This window comes from Styela clava, chromosome 11 (assembly GCF_964204865.1).
Source record: "Styela clava chromosome 11, kaStyClav1.hap1.2, whole genome shotgun sequence".
Classification (NCBI taxonomy): Eukaryota; Metazoa; Chordata; class Ascidiacea; order Stolidobranchia; family Styelidae; genus Styela; species Styela clava.
In genome coordinates this window covers 15,259,109-15,280,197 of record NC_135260.1, presented here as the reverse complement: position 1 = coordinate 15,280,197, position 21,089 = coordinate 15,259,109, and the positions used below count along the sequence as shown (strand labels likewise).

At 34.1% G+C, this 21,089-nt stretch overlaps 1 protein-coding gene across 2 annotated transcripts; it reads left to right on the top strand.

Annotated features, from left to right (window-relative positions):
* Nucleotides 1-3,446: 3,446 nt before the first annotated feature.
* LOC120347307 (uncharacterized) lies at nt 3,447-20,738 on the top strand. 2 transcript variants are annotated; one of them, XM_039417221.2, is made up of 16 exons: nt 3,447-3,506; nt 4,954-5,071; nt 5,728-5,795; nt 8,351-8,416; nt 8,945-9,074; nt 9,532-9,773; nt 10,530-10,774; nt 11,620-11,809; nt 12,406-12,557; nt 13,113-13,243; nt 14,098-14,236; nt 14,770-14,903; nt 15,539-15,772; nt 16,330-16,448; nt 16,788-18,191; nt 18,887-20,738. In XM_039417221.2, the coding sequence occupies exons 3-16, from the start codon at nt 5,733-5,735 to the stop codon at nt 19,145-19,147; spliced, it is 3,510 nt and encodes a 1,169-aa protein (XP_039273155.2). In that variant the 5' UTR covers nt 3,447-3,506; nt 4,954-5,071; nt 5,728-5,732; the 3' UTR covers nt 19,148-20,738. The 2 variants fall into 2 exon arrangements, with proteins under 2 accessions (XP_039273155.2, XP_039273154.2); XM_039417220.2 differs by having other exon boundaries at nt 3,448-3,506; nt 12,403-12,557.
* The last annotated feature ends 351 nt before the right edge of the window (nt 20,739-21,089 follow it).

The window sequence follows — 21,089 nt, the reverse complement described above, 5'->3', positions numbered from 1 at the left end:
AGGCAGGATCATTTCAACAAATTCTGTTAACTTGTATGCGTTGCAATATTAATTCGCAGTTGTTAGCATAAACATTCAATGTGTCTTTCGACTAGACCTACCACACTTTAAAAAAAGCCGCCTACACCCCTTTTCACTAGAATCATAATACTGTAAAATATTTGATAGAAATTACCCCCGAGGCATCATCTTTCATTTGAAAGGGCTGTGGAGGCAGATACATTTTTTACTCTAAATTATGGAATGTTACTTCCAGGTTATCTTATCCTTGCTTATAGATATCTTGAGGTTAGTGACTCCAACTGACCCATGCATGCCACACTGAAAATTCTCTTGTGTACCCATAAAATAGGGCTGTTGGAGCCTTCAGACCTTGAAAACAGTCGAATCTGAGCACGATGGATTCATGTGAAACACGTAATATGCATTTAGAGGCAAAAATATCCCATCCTGAGCAGCACCGATCCACAACCTCCTGCCTATGGAATCAAAACATTAGACAAATTGGTGTACTGTGCACATTCACAAATTTTTGCGAATCAAGTGTGCCTTCTGACTAAAGAAAATTTAGCATTGAAATGGTCAATCTCAATATCAACCTAGTATCTGCAGATAAAACCAATTGTTTTTTAAAAATACATTTTTGATGTGCTTTATTTTTCAAATATAATTTATAAAATTATAATTACTGTAAAGTGTGTGATACATTTGGTACCATGAATACTATTTGCAAATTAGCTTGGATTACACCCCTCTCAAATAAAAGTTTAGACTCTTAAGTCGTATCTAATAATATTCTTTAAACAAAAGGTTGCGGCTAGCCGGCTACCCATCAGAATTTCCTTTCAGATCACAAAGTCGCAATATTACGCCTCGCTTAAGTTTCATTGGCAACTGTATCTGGTTGTAGTATTGGTGTCCAACGTTAGACTGAAACCTTCACGACCAGACCCACCGAAACAATTTTTTTTCTTGATAGGGTCGTCTTGAAGTTGATTTCGTTAAAGCACAATGGACACCTTATCTCCACCAATCCACAGTAATGACAAGTTACTTTGTCATTACGATAAGCATCAATAAATGGATACTGAGGATGTATTATCAAGTCACGCAAGCTGAGGTCTTGTGCCACTGTGGTCTTGTTGCAACTTATACTTTGCCATCCATCTATTCCATGGTCGCACCCATATCTGTAAGATAATGGATACAGATAAGAGTTTTCATAAAATCTAACGATCAAGGAGTGTGAAATTTATGTCCATATCCCACCACAGCCACTAGTCGTAAATGAATTTGATTCCGGGTAGCATATCTTTTTTACCAATGACAATAAAAAGACATTTTGCATCAGTTGTACAAGCACCATTAGGATAGGATTTATCTGGGGGGGAGCCAGTCATTTGTTTTCAAGCATGGACTTGGATGGTGGGGAATGGTCGTAACCGATCAGCGGTCATGTGAACCACCCTCGGTGGGAGTGGAGCTGCAATCCTCTAGCACATAACTATCCCCGCATGGGATTGAAACCAGTGAAACTACCAGGGTGATCAGAGATGCTGAGATGCGGTGGCGAGCGTATTCCTAGATGGCGAATTCAATTGAATTCTGGTTATTTTTTGCATGACCCCTGGTGTTAAACGTTAGTTATCTATTCAACCTTTCACACTTAGTAAAAGATTACCTGCTAATTAGGGAAACAATACCTTACAGCAATTGATTATTAATTCCTTACTGTCTTACACAAGTCAAGTCTGCAACTGCAAGTAGGCCCACGCCTAGGCCTACTAATAACAGTAGTTGATTATTAGATTAATTCCTTACTGTCTTACACAAGTCAAGTCTGCAACTAGGCCTACTAATAACAGTAGTTGATTATTAGATTATTGATTATTAATTCCTTACTGTCTTACACAAGTCAAGTCTGCAACTGCAAGTAGGCTCACGCCTAGGCCTACTGATAACAGTAGTTTGTCATCTGCTTTCCATTGAAATGAGGGAGCTTGTGAATATTTAAAGAAATTGATAACGGCACACTATCACTCACCATCAACGAAGTGCTGTCCACAAACAGTGAAACACAAGTAAGATGGCTTCTGGACTTGACACCAAGCAGTTCTGCCAATAGGCAATAGATGATATCCACATTGCGCGACGTTCAGGATCTTTTGAAATCAGTGGAATATTACTGAAGATCCATTTTGTTGTCTATACTATACGTACAGCCAACAGAACAACGAAATAACCCTTTTCAACAGCCAAACAAAACGCAAACGTATAATCCGACTTGCAACCACAGAGATATATTTCCAGTTCAGTGCTTGCAACTGACAGGAGCCAAATGGACGTTTTTGTTTTATTGCCGTCCAGCAACAATGTCACGTGACCCGTGCAAGTCCTCTATATAATTTGTGATGTAACAATTTGCTCACGTCGGTTCTTTGCGTAAATGACATTTTATATTTCACGTGCTCCTCGTTTGCATTTTTGTCTCCGCTTGAATATTTTATAATTTATTATATTATAGTTTAGGATGACTTAACTTAAGTTGTACACCCTTCGTATACCCTTTATCAGTTGTATATCCAACTAATGGTCCGGTATACACTTGGGTATACCGTGTACCCGGTCGAAGAGCACTGTTTTAGAGCTTTGCTAGGGGGAAGTTGTGAAGCTCCTTATCAGAAGATGGAGGCGTTTTATACTATGGCTGTATTCAATGTAATAGTTCTATACATAACGTAAATTTCATCTTTTTAAAATGCATAGTAGATGTTAGGGTAACTCCTTGTTCAGACCTTGTTCAAAAAAAACATAAACCCCATACATAAAACATACTCCATAAAAACAGTGGTGCTATATATCACGAATTTGAATGATTAATTAATTTCAGAAATAAAGGGATAAACTGAAGAATCCCCCGGACCCGCCTGGTTGGACTCACCCGTTGGTTGGACTCACCTGGGGGAAATTCTTCAATTGGTCTTAGTTGGGGTGGAGATTCCTCAGTTGATCCCGTATCCCAACTGAAGAATATCCCCTTCCCCCAACCCACCTAAGCCGATAATACCAGTTGATCCTTTATTTGACCTGGTGAATACGGGGGGAGATTCTTCAGTTGATCCAAATACAGTAATCTATTAAAACACAGTGGCACATCGTCAGTCCGAGTCCCAGGAAAGTCAAGTTCTAAGTGGTATCAAATCAGTGCTGCTTCTTTTCTGAAGTTTCGGGTTAGGGTAATTATGGAATTCACAAACAATAGTAAAATTGATGAATAGATTGGTAATATTGTGCCATATTGATGCGTCCTCACTGTTGGAGAAGCCCCTTTCTTAATGCAACCACGCATTATTCCAAATGCGTATTTGATAATGTAGGCTACCCGTATCGTTGATAATGCGCCATTCCTAATGTGACCTAACTTTTCCTAATGCGCTGTTTATTTGACCACTCGTATTTTTGCTGCACGAAGAAGCAAAGTCCAAACTAGCCAAATTAGAGTCCAGGTTATATCAAATATTATCGATCAGTATAAGTAGTTTAAATTAAAATTAATTACGGCCGTATGGTACTGAGGTAAGAGAATAGGTAAGCATAAATGTTTTACTATATCTCGTAAATCCGCACAGTTAGCCTTCATTCAAAGTTTTGGAAATTTTCATATTTTTCTAATTTGGCTGCATTGCGGAGTTGAAAATAAATTATTAAATTGTATATCACGGTAGATTAGTAGATTACAGAAGAGTCATTTGCAGGAAGAGCTAGAACGACGAACAGAACACCAGGACCAGGGCAAGCAGCAAAACATTGCAATTCCTCCATTTGTTTTTGTAAAACCGCGGGGTATTTGTTTTTCCTAGCATGTCGATGCTTGGAGTGAATGGTTGCACGTTGCAATTGCTGAACAATTTTTGTAGTTTGCGGCTCTCTGTCTCTACATTCAGACGCTGGACAGTGACATCAGAATATCCAATCTGCCATTTGTGTTAAAAATATGGCAGTATGGTATACTAGACTTTCTTTGGGTGTCAATTATAGTATTTCAGAATCGGGAAATTGCGACTGTACTACTGTACTAGGCGGCGAGGTGGTATAATAAATATATCTGTTTTCTGGTCTTTGTAATGCCTGAATTAAATGCTGGAATGCCTGCCAGACTACCTTTATGAATATTCAGATGGCAGGATGGCGACAAGGTGTTATAAATACAGAAATACGTAAATTCATCAATTTTCTGGTCTTTGCAATGTCTGCCAGTTTACCTTTATGATATTCGGATACTCGTATTAGTCGAGGATGCTCTTCTGGTCTTGAGGATAAAGCAGTAAAGGATAAGATTTACATGTTTATCCCGGGGAAGAGGAAAGCCGATAAGATGGCTTGACCATATGGGGATTCACGGCCTCTCGTCCAGTTACCATTCCATGTCGGTTATGGGATTAGTTAGTTATTTTTTTTTCGGAAGCATGAACTTGATGGTGAAGGAAGCCATAACCGACCAGCGGTTACGTGAACCGCCCTACGGCGCCGAGGATTTCAGCAATCCTCTCGCACATAACCATCCTGTATGCTGGTATGCCATAATACTGTGATATGTCTCATCGCGTTACTTTTCCTGGGATAAAAATGATATTCTCTCCTTATTGGAGGAAGCTTGAAATATAACTATCTTGCATTTGCAAGTGGTACATCTGTACCTAAATCTCAGAACTTGTGTTTATAATCCAGTAATTCTGTAATTGGATTTTTATCACGATTTTTTGCAGTTATCCTCAGAACAAACTTCATGAATTTGAAGCAAATCATAGTAAATCCTTGTGTATTTATACTCATCATGTGTCATTAAAGAATTACACAAAATAATTATAGTTAGTTCTTTAATATAATTTGTTCAAACTCATGCTATTAAAACTTTGTGCAATGGCAGAATGGTGAAGATATTTGTTTTTGCAGCTACTAGTCAGGTTGTAAGGATTCTAGTACAATGTGTGAGCTTAGTTGTTTCCTTGTGATGGATACAACCAATTCAAACTGTGATAATTATTCTCACTCATGGATACTTGAAAGTTAGGTATGAGTAATAATATTAATAATTTTATTTAATTATTCCAGTCATATTATTATTGATATTTCAAATATAGATACACATGCACATGCATCATGCATGTGTCATTTGGTGTAAAATAGTCTTAAAAGAATATATTTTTGATATCGTACAATTTTAAATTTTTTTAAATTGATTATTCATCTCATTTTTTGGTGTAAATCAGCCGTTCCCAAACGTTTTGTTCATGCAGAGTCAAATTATCAGGGAAAAAACTCACGGAGCAAATACACAAAAAAAGTTGTTTTCTACAAATAAAACTCAATTTTGTGATCGCTTTTAATGTTTGTAAACATGTAACCCTAAGGCATAAAGTCAATGTCAAGAAAGCAATATAACAGCATAGCATTTACACTTATTTATCTAATGAGAGGTGTGCAGCTGCTGCTCTGAACACATCTTTTCAAATATGAAAAAAATCAGGAGATCACACTTTGGATAAATTCATCATTTAGGCATTCAGTTAACTAGATCCATTAATGGCTCATATTATAATGGTTGAAAAACTACACCTTGATTGGATACCTAGTTTTGGATTTGAAAATCTACTATTTGGATCATTTGAAGGCTTTCTGGACCAGTTAAGTGGTACTTCAAGTCCAAACCTTTCATTCATATTTCAGAAACAATGGACCAGAGTCTAATCGAGGCAGTTTTGGAGAACCACTCGAGATCACATACCGCAATTAATGTGAGTTTGGTGAATGAATAACTTGTTTGAAATGATTTGTTAGTTATCACTTATTTCTTGTCCTTAATTGGCAGGTGGTAATAATGAATTCGAAAAAGAATTACAAGTTCATCCCACAATTTGGTTGCTTATATATTGTATTGATATTAATTTTAATAAAACAATAAATTTAATCAAAATACCTTTGAAAATTCAATTATAATCCTCAGTAAAAATTGTTTCAATTGCTATAAAATTCAGTAGTTATTTAAAATCTCTACATTAAAATGTTATGTTGAATGATCAAAATCTGATTCAACAGATGATTCTCTCATGCATAGCCTATTAATTTGTTAATATTTTTGTATATCACATTGGTTAGTTGCTGAAGTATTTTCAAAGTGCCTGAAGACTCGGTTTGGTACCTTTCAAAATGATTTTGAATTTCGAAAGGGAAAAGTGATTTTAAAGTTCTAAAGGATTTTAATGAAATGTGATCAAAATTATGGCCCAGTCTCAACACTTGCTTTAAACAGGTTATAGATTATTTTTCACATAAGCTACTATTCCCATATTTTATTTACAAACCCTGTAGCTTTTATTAAAATTCAAGAATAAACATTTTCTTCAAATACAGTTCTTTTCTCGGTATGTTGTGGTAAAAAGAACATTCAAGACGAGCCTCAAGTGTTTTGAAGTTTCAAACCGCTCCCATTTAAATTACACTTTATATTTACCTGTCTTTAATAGATTCTAATGTGGCGAAGGTACTAACTCTCTGTTTGCGTAAGGCTTAGTTGAGTTTGTTTTGTGAAGTCGACGGCTCATCATAATATTTATTTGTTTGAATTAGACTTCATTGAATATGATTCTGTCAAACGGCCTTGGTTTGAAAACATGATAGTTTGTCATTACCCCACTGCTATGCTGTGGCTTCTGTAATATTTATTACTAAGCTGTTGAATTATGGGGGTAAATGTATAGCTCTTTACATTGTGGGACAGATTTTTGTACAAGAGATGCGGTTCTAACTTTGTTATCATTAAATTGTTTGTGGTTGATTATTAATAGAAAGTTATAGTTCTATTATATGTACAGACCAGAGTGTTTTTAATTTAGAATATAGTTTGCCTGTGATTTGTTTTAATAAATTGACCGGACAGTTTTGCAAACTACAACAACATTAAAGGGTGTCTCAGAATAGTATTTTTAAGTGAATTTAGTATTTTGTGTCTCATAACATCCACTCCATCGTGATGTTCATGGCTGTCACGAGGGGAACTTTGTGATAAATTCTCTATTCACTAAAGATATCATTGCAGTGAAATATTTGAGATTTTTTAAATGATTATTTTCCCTAGAATTTCTGATAAATGTCCTTTGCTGACAGACATTATCTCTTAGTCCTCAGTATCTCCTATTTGATATATTTTGTGCATGGAACGACAGATTTTTTTTTTGTATTTCATAAAATGCCTCATATTAATAAAAAGGTGAGCGTTTTCTTTTTTCATCATTTTCATCAAAATATTTTCAATCAAATCAAAACTATCTCGAAATTACATTTTCACTGATATTTTAATGATTTCACTATGCTAGCTGATAGTGGGTAAAATCATAAATGAATGAGCTTTCTATTCACATTTGGTTAAAATGTATGGGTTGTTATGGTATGTTTTGTCCCACCCACCATTGTTTTCGAGAACAATAAAAGTTAGTAATTAGGTTAAGTATTCATTTCAATATATTGTATTGAAACGTCTGCCAACCTGTTTCCATGGCACTCTTGTGTTGATAAAACACAGTTCTAAATACTTGGATTGTTGTTTGGTGAGAGCTATAGCAGTGAAAAGGTAGAAATTATAGTATCTGATTTAGCCGTTAGAGATTTTGAGGGGTTTTATTAATGATAGTAATAACATGTTATGGCTATGATTACTTTATTCAGTCTAGATTCACCGTTGCTCTTTGCTTTCTTTACTGTAATATTATAACGTACGGTTACAATATTGTGTCATATTATCGGAATAAAAACTTTTCATTTTATTACATACTCTTTATTGTGTCAGACTAGCTTTTTAAATCTATGACCGGGTTTGGTTTCATTAGAAAGCAAAATCATGGGATTATAACAAAGTTGAATCAATACCAACCCTACTTAGTACAAGGACTAGTTAGAAAGACGTGACACAATTATCATGGTTTGGAAATTAGAAGAAACCTAGGATCCCACTGCCTCATACCATTTGTGCTTCCATCAAATATTAATGATAATAGTTAAACCTCACTGTGAGATTTAGTACCTAAAATGTCTGACGGAAATACGTGAAAAATTATTATACTGAAATTAGGTTTTGAACCATGATTACCCATCCCAGTGATATGGGGAAATATGCGCAAGAAAGTATTGCAAATTGAACATCGTAATTTTGGCCGGAAGCTACAAATCAGCAGAATCTATATTTTTTCAAAATTCACGAGAATGTTAGCAAGAATTATTGTAATGTTCCCAATTGATATATTACCGGTAGTAGATATCTATGAGTCAAATTTAAACGATTCTGTTCATTTTACAGAGATTGCACGATCAACTCCAATCATTAGAAATATTGCAAGATTCTGCTAGAAGATCTTTTACAGCTGTGAGTTTTTTTGCTGTGTTTCTGATTGTTTAATATCAATTTTATATTTGTGGTTATAGTAAATATCTTAGTCTCATCGTCTTCCAATATTCAGAACCTTGTTTGAATGGTTTGAAATTCATGGCAGTTCACCACTTTGTTGACAGAGCTACTGTTTTATGTTATGCAAATACAAAGTAGAATTTCTCCATTGTTCAAATGATGCCCACTTTCTAACTTAATTGTTGGCCCTAATCCCATTTAACTTCCGTGTCCGTAAGTAAACAATAGTTCACACTAAAATGGCTTGTCTTAAATATTTGTAAGTCTTTTATGACAGATAGACGTTTCATATTTATTTACTTTCAGTGGAATATTTCTATAAAAATTGGTTCGATGCAGAAATGCCATTCTAATTTTCGAGATTTTTTTAGGACAAAAGGGCGTATGTTGAAATTTCAAATTTTTCTATTTGAAAATATTGAAAAGAAGAAGGAGCTCTTCAAGTTTGAAGCAATGTTTACCAAAATTTCACTTCTTTTTATGTAGGCTCGAGTCTCTGGTGCTGAGTTGGATAGGTCATCTAACAATTTGTTGCGATCATCATCCCAAATTTTAGTTCCATCTCCTGAAGTAACTTCTCCTGTATATGGAAGCAAATCTGCCTCTGATCTGCATGGTAAGTTTATTACTGATTTATTTACAATATATGTAACAATCAATTCTGGCTGACCTATATAAGGAATGTCATTTTATTTTCCAAGTGTTTTGAATATCATTTCTCATGTTTGATTTTGAATTTTCTAATTTCCTTGCTATGTTGTATAGATAGCGATTATATCCATGATTATTGTATTAATATTTTTTTTAATATTTGATTTAATATTGGTAGAAAATACTACCCAGCAATGTCAATTTTGAGTGAAATCTGGTATTACTAATTTTAGTATAATATACCTCATTTGATAGTCTTTATCTTGGAAGAACATGTCAAAATACGTTCCAATATATCCCCCTTTTTCTCAATCTTAAGTCAAAGTAAAGTATTTCTTCAAAACCCCTAATTATGGGTTTCATTTTTCAACCTATGGTTTGCATCAGTAGTCGCATACTAAAAATCCCTTTTTTTGTATCAGACATTTCTCCGAGAAGACATTTTTATAAGGACGTGAGTCCATCAAAAATGAGATTATCTGAAAGCCAGACTTCTGGATTCGATGTATCTGCAATTCTCTCACAACTGTCTCCACCCAAACCATTTGCTTCTGAAAATTCAAACCGTTTATCATTTGGAAGTCACAATATGAGCGGTGATGAATTGCTGGGAATTCTCGATAAAATATCAGTCACTGGTCATCAGTTGCAAACAGAACTTCAGGTAATTTGGAGAAGTTTTCTTTTCTCTTTGATAAATGACTGAAGAAAATATTTACCCATTAAACTTTCAATTTGTTACCCAGGACTAATGGGTAAATGTACTCAATTTTTGGATGAGTGAAATAACCTTTTGATAGATTCCATAGGATCCGGGTTTAACATCGAAGTAAAATTATAACAATTAATATGTTTGTGAATTTAGACAGTAAAAATTATTTGAAATGTATTGTAGACAAACTTCGAATTTCGAACTGTTCCAATATTACTAGATGTGCCAGTAGTAGTCAACTTGACCAGAAAGTATAATTGTCCATTCTGAAAATTGAAATTAGGATGATTGAAATTCCAACCTCTGGTAGACCATGCAATATGACATACAATTTGACAAAATAAAATTTGCTAGAAGCTAAATCAGCTTGAAGAATTCTTCTATTCAAAAAGAAACTGACTTTTGGAAACAAATAGTAGGAATTCTCAAAATTTACCCTCAAGTTTCATATAGATATTGCTAATCTGTGAGTGTGATAGCCAAGTTAAGCACTCAACTGTCAAATTTCATTTCCACCAGAGAGTAATAGATTGGGTAGAAAATTGCAGATGTGAGATTCCATTCAATTCAAAATATTGTTGTGCCGTTCATAAAGTTACTGCTAGTACAGAGACTTGTTCAAAGCAGCCTGTGCATATAGGCAACTTCATTTTTTCGTTTTAAATAGTGAATTTTCCATTAAATTTGCATGTGTACTTAATTTTCTAGGATGCTAAAGTTCGGGAGGCACATCTTATTAGAGAAGTTCAAAATGCAAAGTCAAAGCAGAATGGATTTCAGAAAGTATCTCCGTGGAAAAGTAACGAATTTGGATCAACTTGCGCTTTTTGTAAGACTGGAAAACATGACTCAACAAAAATGAGTAGTGATGATGCAGCGCATATTCGGGCAAAATGTGAAAAATTACAGGATGCAATGTTATCTCTGCAAGACGAAAACATGAAATTGAATAGGTAGCAGCATCATAGATTGTTTTATTATTGGAACTTTAGTTTTTCACAGCATGATATTATGAAGCAGGTTAAATTTTATTTAAATATAGTGCACAGTGAATTTTCGAATATAATTTACTCTAATTATTGCACTCTCAGAAATGAACCCTTTAACATGTTCCCAGTAAACATATTTCATTTAAAATTAAAATTAATTGCTAATAATCAATGAATAATTCCCACAAAACTGATCAGAAATGGACACTTATTATGTTCTTAGTAAAAATGTTCATGTATGTTTTAAATTAAGTAGACTGTGATTTACTCTGGGTTCATGAAGCCTTTGAATACTTTGATACTAAATACTTTGATGTACTTCCCTATAACTAACAGTGGGATTAAATAAAGGAAAACAACTCAAACAAACAATGATTAAAATAAAACAAATCAGGTTGAGCTATATTGAGAGTTGACTTTATACCGAAATCTTGATTGTAACATGACTTTATGAACACCCTATCAGTGGTTTTCGAACTTTTTAGTGGCGCTACCTTGTTAGAATTTCTCAAGTCTTGTGCCCCACCTCAAAAATAGCAAGTTAACAATTACCGGTAGCTAAAAAAACGTAAAAGTAAAGCGAAAGTATGTTTCATTCAAAAAACACATTGAAAATAGGTGAATGGAACATAAATATCTAAAATAAAGGAATGAATAAACCAAAATAAGGCGGGCAAGATCAAATCTCACGAATATTTTCATTTTTAACTAGCTTCCCGCCTCCTCGAAAAATTTTCTACACCCCCTTTGTAGGGTGCGCCCCAACCACATCTCTAAATAGTAATTAAGTCTTTGTTTGGAATTTACAGAATGTTGAGGCTTCCTTCACATAGCCAAGAGAATGATTCGGTATTAACAAGCAATTCTAAATTGAAACAAAATGATCAGGAATTAATTAAGCTCCAGGAAAAAATTGATAAATTAAAGAAACAACTGGATGAAAGTGAGAAAAGTTTACTGAAAGAGAGAGACAAAGTGACGTCATTTGAAATATCTCAGGTATTTATTTGAAACCTTTGTAAAACTAAACGAAAGTTAAAGAAGTCGGCGCTCCAGAAGTGTGTGTACCAATATGTAGGTAACTAATTTTGTTTGCCTACTTTACATCAAATTGTGTGAAGGGACTGAAACTCATGGGCAGGGGTATATTCACTTGGCTAATACAGACAGTCCCCGAACTAGTGAAGAACTAAAATAAGGGAAATGTGAATAAAATTATGCCCTAACCCTAACCTGGTACACACACTACGGGAGTAACAAAAAGTCAATCTATATGCAATAGGTTTCAATTTGTAAATGCAGGAAAGCTAAGATATACAATGATTTGGCCCTCCAATCTTACAGCTTTCAAAATTTGAGGTGCTCACGATTATAATGCAAGTCTTTCAAATAGAACTATTTCAAATTATTCTTGAATATCAAGTATTCAAAAATATTGATTAGGTTATAATTAATTTCTATGTAGTTCTAATATCCAGTTTATTTTGGACGTCCCTGGTTAACATATCATTGCTTACCCAAATTATTACCCCATTTACTCTTTTCAAATCACCGAAAGTTTGTTAGTAAATCGGAATCCTCATTGTTTGTAGCAGGTTTGTCACCAGAAAAGAGATGCTGGAATCAACACCTCATCTGAAAAGTTGAACTATAGAGAGAATTCTGAGAAACAGCTTGAGAATTTATGTTCAAGATTACAAATAAAAGCTGATACTTTGCAAGAACAAAACAGTGAATATTCAATGCGGTAAATATATTTATGTAAGAGTTGACGTGGCAAGCATTAGAGATTAGACTTCACATCACGGGTTACACATCTTGAGGTGATGCCATAATTGACTGAATTCTGTCCTTCCTTTCAAAATAGTATCCTGTTGCATATCCTTCGCTGTCATTGGCTGCTTTTACATGGCATGGCCTTGTTGAGAGCAAAAGGCCTTGATAATTGTTATTGCTTGTATGAGAGTGCTCATGGACTGTTTCATAAAACAGGCATATTTTACCACCTGACCAAATTGCTTCAATTAAGACCATTAAAATATGCAGAATATTATGATAGACCTATTACTGATGTCTGCTATAATATTTTATTTGCTCGTCTGATGAATGGTTTCGATGGCTAATATTATAAATATCATTGCGATATTTACCAAAATGTATATGATATTTCCACAAGAGAATATTACCTAAAATATTCTTAATATACTTAGCAAGCTGATAGAGGTGGCCTTGCTTCGTATAGCAACCGCTTTTGTGCGAACATGCGATGAATTCATTATTCTAATTTCTTGATTTTATTTAGAATTCAAAGATTAGAGAAATGTATAAGTTTAGCCAATGAGAGTAAAATGTCAGATGAAACATATAACATACGGATAGATGATTTACATAATGCACTTCTTGGCAAAGATGATCAACTGAAAAGTTTAGAAGGTACAATAGGTTATTATTTTATACCAATTTTATACAATGTTGAAAACGTATATATAGAAGCTTATATTTTTGCCCATTGGAATCAAAGTATAACTGATCATACAAGTTGCCTAGTTTGCTTAAAAACACCTACCAATGCTACAGACACTTTGTATGGTATGCAGTTGTAAATTTGTATTCATAACTCAACTTGTTGACTGTAATTGTGATCGATACAATTAAACAAGTGCTTAAGTGGTCTCAATGGCTTAGTGTTTAGAGCACCCGATCAAACCAGAGCCAACCTCCTTTTGCAGGCTGTAAGAAATTGGATTAGCAAATGGCGAACTTGAAAAATTTCTGTGTTTCCAAAAACGGTTGATCCTCAAATATCAGTTGGGTTTATATGTTCGCATATGTTCGCCCTAAAGGAAAATTGTGCGACCCGCAGAGAAGTGCCAATTTTGAATGCTGTACAGCCCACAAAACAAGTTTTTAATTCAATTTGGTGTGTACGAGTAATTCCAATCTCTTCGCGTTGCAAAGCCTATACCTGAGTCCAATTATCTATGCCTATGCCTTGACCAAAGGCCTTTACAATGCCTTGACCAAATTTTTAATTAACCATTAATCAAAATTTTTGCTCGCAACTACTAGATAGCAGGTTTCACCCAGTTATTTCTATCTGTCCCTCCTGTATTGAAGGTTGCACACCCCTGCTCTACACAATAAAAATTGTGTGTTATAGTACTTTTAATAATATAAGACACATTATCATCCACTTGAACCTAAAATCCAATTCATTCATCTGTGATGATTATCGAAGGTGAGTGCACTTGAGTAACAATATTATCATAACTATGATCTCTCAACAGCCAAACTGAAATCTGTTAATAAACAAATGGAGGAGACGGAAAACAAAACACAAAAGATGAAAACTAAAGATATTTGCAAAAGAAAGGAAGTTTTATTACTTTGTGAAAAATATGAACAACTAAAGAAAAATGTCAAAAGGTAAAGTAACGTATATTTTCAAGTGTGATGGATATGGAGAAGAATTGTGCAAACCAAATTCAAAATTATGAGGTTCAAATTCGGTGTTTTGCAAAATTCCAGCAATTGGTTCTCTCAGTTTAAATAAAAAATTTCAAGTAAATTCGATGATTATGGAAATTTATTCATGGAAAACGATTTCTGAATTTTAAATTATTTGTGTACATACTTCAATAATATAGCAGGTTAAAATTTTATTGCTTCAAGACCTGTTTTGTTCGATATTTAAAACATCCTTGGAGTGGAGAACTTGAACATATAATACTTTGTGACCCATGCATGTTTCTTGCTTGAAATAAGGTTTCGATTAGAGACGTACCATTGGTCGGTCTGTTTTTCTAGATTGGATAACTTTGTGGAAACCTACACATTGATTTTCTTGTTACATGATTGCAATCCAGACCTATGCTTCTATTTGCATATCACTTGAGTGGTATCGCTATTGAAAATGGTTCAAGGTTTATAACAATATACTTGATATGTTCAATGTTCAGATTGGAGTCAGATCTACGAGATTCTCAAAAGAAACTTCAAGAATCAACAACAAAAGCATGGGCATTAGAAACCTCGTATCAAAAGAATGCAGAAGAAAATGAGATTCTGAGACATCAACTTCAACTACATGAAAGTATGTTGGCTTTTCGATTAAAGCGTTAGACTTAGCTGCTTTGGTATCGTAGGTTACATTACACATCTATGGTTTTCTCGCCCAAGAAGTGATAAATTGCTCAGTTCGTGGTTCGTGCTTAACCGGAAAGATTCCGGTCCTTCAAAAAAGGTACCGGTAGTTCCTTCCATATTGATGGATACCAATGGCTGCTTGTACCTTGTTCTCAAAGGGACTCTCTGAGTCCTGGTGTTGGTGAGGTCCATTTTGTGTTGTACCTCAACCTGTATTGCATTGGAATTTTTGAAATTGTTTGAGATATTTGTCATTTGCTAATTAAATAACATTAAATGAAAACTTGAAAAATTGTCTGAATTTTTGTCATCTGCCACAAAAATGGTTGGTAAATATTTACAGTATTTGAAATCTCAAACCTTCTAGTTCTAGGACTATAAATCATAAGTTTATTCAGTATTAGGAAATCAGTAGCTATATTAACGCAGCATTGCTGTATATAAAAAATAATTTCAGTCACAGTTGTAACCAAGGTTCTGTGCCTCGAGTTCTATATAAATTCACGTTTCTGCACTATATGATTAGACTGTATTGCTGAAAACCAGTTTTGTCTTTTAAATTTGATATCTTCTGAATTCCAGGCCTCATTAACTCAACCAGAGCTTGCCAAAATGGAAACGGTGCTACGAATATTTTAAAAGATTATGAACGATTGACTGAGAAATATGAGGCATTATTGGATTTGAGATTGAGAGAATATGATAGAGTGAAAGTAAATACAAAAACCAAGAAAGTAATGAAGCAAATAAATGTTGAACGAAGACATCACACGGATAGAAAACCTGATACAAGAAGATCATTAATTAAAGATTATGGTATGTATATTATAAGCAGATACCTCAAAAACTTTCATATTATTTTAACAACAGTTTAGACGTTTTAAAGAAAGTTTTTGAATTGTGTATGTTGTTGTAACTGAATTTCACAACTTACTCCAAGAGCAGGGGACCAGACAAAATGCTTTAGTGGGTTGTAGTTTTGGTTTCCATGTCCTACACTGTAATTTGGTATAGTCTTGATAGCTCTTGGCACTTTGGTAGTAGTCCGTAACTCTGCTCAAAGATCAATCTCATTTATTTTTGAGTGAATGCGCTGCACATAACCTTGCTTAGTTGTTTTAAACAATTTTTTTTTAAATAAATCTTCGCTCTTATTGAAACCCCATTTGTTAATAACTACCACATAGGCTTGTTATGCAATTTTCTGGCATAACCCTTTGCTTATAACTTTGCCTCTATGGCTGTTTTTGATAGATTTCTATTTTTTACAGAAGCTGTTCAGCGTGTTTATCAAGTCTTTTATTTTTCTAGTTTCAAATGAGGGTTTATGACACAGGCATTCAAATAAATCCTGCACAAATGTTTTCTTACAGACCAGCATGAAAGAGTAATGACAGATTCTATGTGGAAAAGACAACAAGACTTCAGAAGATTTTATGCCCGAGATGAAATTTCTGCTCCATCAAGATTGAGAAGTCAATCAGCAGATGAAGTAAGTTTATTGAAAATGATGATGATATGGAGTTGAATATGATATTCATATGTAAATCTAAAGATAACACATAGGATCTCAAAGTAAACATATGCGCTATACCCATCGGGTATTGTCATATGACACAAAATTCAAAAGCTCAGAATACAAAGGCGATTGCTAGGACCCTACAAATATTTTGGGTATAATATCCTTGGCTGGACTGAAGTCTATGACCTGCTGCACATAAGGATTTGAAACCAGAAGTATACTGGTCAAGTTTAATCATGAGCTACTTATCTAGAGTTTTATTTGGAATGTACCGTAAGTAATATATGTAACTTGCTATTTCTTATTCAGATTCCAATCAATTCCTGTCGATCAGAGCCGAGAAAAATTCACATTCAATCTAATTTGAAGGAAGACTTGCCCATGAGAATGGAAGAATTGAGTTATCCTCGTCACACGTCGCGTGGAAGCTATTTACCTGGTGATGAGTCAGGATTGAGATATTCAGATGGTGAAAAGTATCTTCCTAAAAGGGATTTCAATAATAATAGTAATAACAACAACCACATGCTGAGCCATTTCGACTCTAAAGGCAGAGATAGAAATATGCTGACTAGTACTCCAGTGAAAATGTTGGAATCGGAACAAGACAGGATTGAAAGACGAGAAAAATATGATGATAAAGAAGGAAAATCAACTTTTGTTGTACCTACTGACAGGCAAATACCGTTGCTGTCATCGCGAAAGAACACAATTGATAATCGTACAGCTTCAAAAACACGTTCAAGATCGTTATCTCCTATAAGAATTGATGATAAAGATTTTGAAAACAAAATGGAAGATTTCAGACCTTCATCGAGCAGAGAATCTCAAAAATCTGTTTCTTTTAATTTAAATCCAGCACATCGGCGAACAAAATCAACTAATTCTGTAATGGATGTCGGTTTCGTCGGATCAAAATTAACATCACCTCGCCGTGAAAACATGCTAATGAAGAGAAAAAACATCTCTCCAGTTGAAGTTCTCGAAAAGGTGAAGAGCGCATATCAAGAAGAGTATTTGCACAATATGAAAGGAGTGGACTGGATCATATCACCTGAGAATTCACCACCTGACCTGAAACAAAGCTCAAATCTACCTGGAAGTTATGTAAAGTCCGCTAGTCTATCACCCTCACAAAAATCGTCACTCATGGGGGCCACATTGTGTGCAAATAGATATAAAAGAAGCACAGAAAGTGTGAAAACACTTCTGGAGAAAAATTATGGCACAAATCACTACAATGGAATATCAGGAAGTAAACATGAAACCATCAGTGAATATGTTCCTACTCGAAAATTATCCACCTCACCTAAAAGTATTTTAAAAAAACCGAAAGATTCAAATGCATCTTTAAGTAATTCAAATAGAACACCTGTAGTAGTGAGGGAAAAATTTTCTCATCATAAAATAGACTTCGATTCTACTTATGATCTGTCGCCACCTGAAATGTTTCGCGATTTAAATCGAAAAGATGAAAGCGTCGACAGTACACAGACTGTCGTGAATGAATCTGTTGAAATTATAGATATAAAACCAAAATCAATGAATCAGGATGGCACTTTGATTTCTTCTGATTCTTCTTTTAAAAGTCACGAGTCACAAGTTTCTGGAAAAAGAGAGTATTATGGTAACGAAGTTTCAGAAATGATAGAAAGAAAAGAAGAAAAAATAAAACGTGAAAACAAACCCGAAAATCTTATGATCCCAGTGCAGGTATGTCCTTAAATTCATGTTTTATTTTATACAAGACTTTAGACTAGCGGTTCCCAACCACCCCAAAATAACACTATAAATACCACTGGAAGGATAAAAATGGGGGGCCAGGAGCCATAAAGGGTTGGAAACCCCTGATTTAAACCAACTGAACTTATAATTTGGATTCCAACTCTCTAAGAGTTTTGAAAATACAACTCCAGTGAAAACAACAAACTCTCAATTCCACAACCTCGTTTTTTTTCTACCAGTTTGGTAAAATTGGCATCTATGGTAGCCAAAGTTCATATGATGTCATTTTCTAGTAGCAATGTAAACTCAAGCTTCAGGTACTTGTCTTCATGTGTGAATACTTGCTTAAGTTTTGCCTTGAATATGGCAACGAATTATAAGCTAACAAATATTTATTGTTGATTGATTACTTTTTTAATTTGCCGGTTGGCACCATGCTGTTTGTTTTTCATGAAGACGTGAATTGTGAATTACCGGTAATATTGTAGTTTATGATAACCTTAGATGGAATTATTAATAAACATTGTGTAGTTTTCTGGAATATTCACATTTCTAAGTATAATAATGCTAAAATTGTTTTTTTTCACTTCAGGATTCGAACACTTACTTAGTCCTGTGAATTTGCCACTTTAACAGTTTCACATAAACATGATTTTCTATTAAATTTTTATATTTTTTTATAGTTTTTAAAAGATGATGACACTGATTCTTTGGGACAGTCTAGCATATCGAGTACCCGTGATCATATTGGAAGATTTGAGTTTTTACAAGAAATGCAGTCAACGCTGAAAAACCCTGCGTTTTCCTATCAGAAACAACCTTTCAACGACATGCCAGATTCAAATGACAAAATAAACCTTGATTCTGACATTGGACTCAGTGCACGGCAACAGGAATATGCAGATAAATTGATCAAAAAATACATGAAAAAATCGAATAGCTAATTGACGTATTCTGAAATAACAAGACAAAAGAATGAATATTGAAAATTTTGAAAAAAATTGATTTGAAAAAATTATGAAGAAATAAATGCATTTAAAATGGGTTTCTAAACCTCAAGTCCTGTAGTTAATTTATCAGTTATTTCCACCTTGCCCCTTTTTTTCTATGTTTTTAATGATTTGCCATTTTTGTATGGCTATCGAGCATATGGGAACCTTACTTTTATAGCACGTTGTAGATACTGTACAGTTCTTTTATGGTGGAGGTTTCCGATATTTCTAATGAAAATTTGCTTTCGTAAGTTAGAAATAGTTATAAAGAATAACAATATGCTTGAATTATGATTCTTTTTGAACATTGTATATACGTGAAATACCTGCTGCTATGTTTTTGTGATAATTCCAAAGAATATTTCTCTTTTGTATATTTTTATGAATCCAAAAAATTTACCTTGATGCATTTTTATGACACAAGCAAAATTTCTATTTTTTGCTGCTGTAAGGCTAAAGTGATTTTATACATTTTTAGGTAATTTGATAATCTGGTTTGACCGAAATGACCTGCTGCTTATGTTTGAAATATTAGATTAAGAGAAGTGAACCTTGGCACCATAGTTGAGGATGAGCAAGCATATTACTTCGTTAATAACCTTGCTTTTGGGGCAAACCAGCCATTTGCTGCTATTTCTGTATCTGCTGCTTCAAATTTATTCCAAAAATGCTATTTTTATACAAAATTACCTAAGAGATATGTCACTATTTCATTTTTTCTAGTTCTTCAAAAAGACACTTCACTGTTTATTTTTACCTGTGTGCCTCGTTAGAATTATCACTGTTTTTGTCATCTGATTTGTATATAGCACTATTTGTTTTTCCGAACATTTTTTCTCAGCTACTTATCCTTACTTGGTTTTGAGAGATGAGGATTGAAAAATTCCGTAGTGCTAGACCACAAAAATGTCTTTGTGTGAGCTAGCTTCAACTCTGGTGGTCGCAGCTCAATTAAGAGTATATAAATTCGTAAATAAAGACAGATTTTAGTTTTCAGGAAAATATTTTTTAACACTTTTACTTATCTTAGTTCTTTATGTTCCCATTTCATTGCATTTGTTTCTTACAATCACTGTTTAGAATTACCTATTTTTCACTATTCACAACACACACGTACTATTAGAGTTTTATGGCAATGTACTGTTCAGATATATTTATTACCTCAAATCATCATGGAATCTTAACTTAAAAAGCTGATGTGTAACTTGTGATTTAATAACCCTGATTCTCTTATTGTTACTTATTTTCAATACTCCAGTCATACCAATTGAAAGCTCAACATTTGAAACCAAATTATGAATTGAAATCTTGGTACCAGACAATTTGGGGATGCAATGGTTTGATTATAACTGCAATTAATACTGAAAAGTAACTTCGTTTTAGTATCTAGCTTCGTTCTTGTGGAATAAAATTGAATATTTTGTTTAGTGTCAATGTATGCTACCTGTTCTTTTTTTTTAAATTTCCTACTGTTTTTGTATTGAGGTGTGCTGGAAGTAGATTTATCTTAGTTTTTTTCTAATAAACTAGGTTATTTATGAAATCTTACTCTATTTTTTTTGTCTTGCTGTCTACCATTGTATCAGAATCTGGGACTTTAGAAGTATAGTTTGTTAGTAATCAGCTTCAATCTATCTAGACCAGGCGTGTTCAACAGACAACTGGCCTACCATGTCAAGCAAGCATAAAATCCTAATCCAACCGTTTGTTTAAAAAGGTGCTCACTTGGGTAGATACATGATTTTACCTTTGTTGTTCAATGAATCTCTCGCCGTTTTGCCCGGTAGCCGGTACCTTCATCAGTGAAGGGCTAAGTGTGATAGACACATTCTCTCTTCTTGCCTTTTACTGTAGCGCTCGCTAATTTTTTTTTGTGGGGTGCAGCCAGATAGAT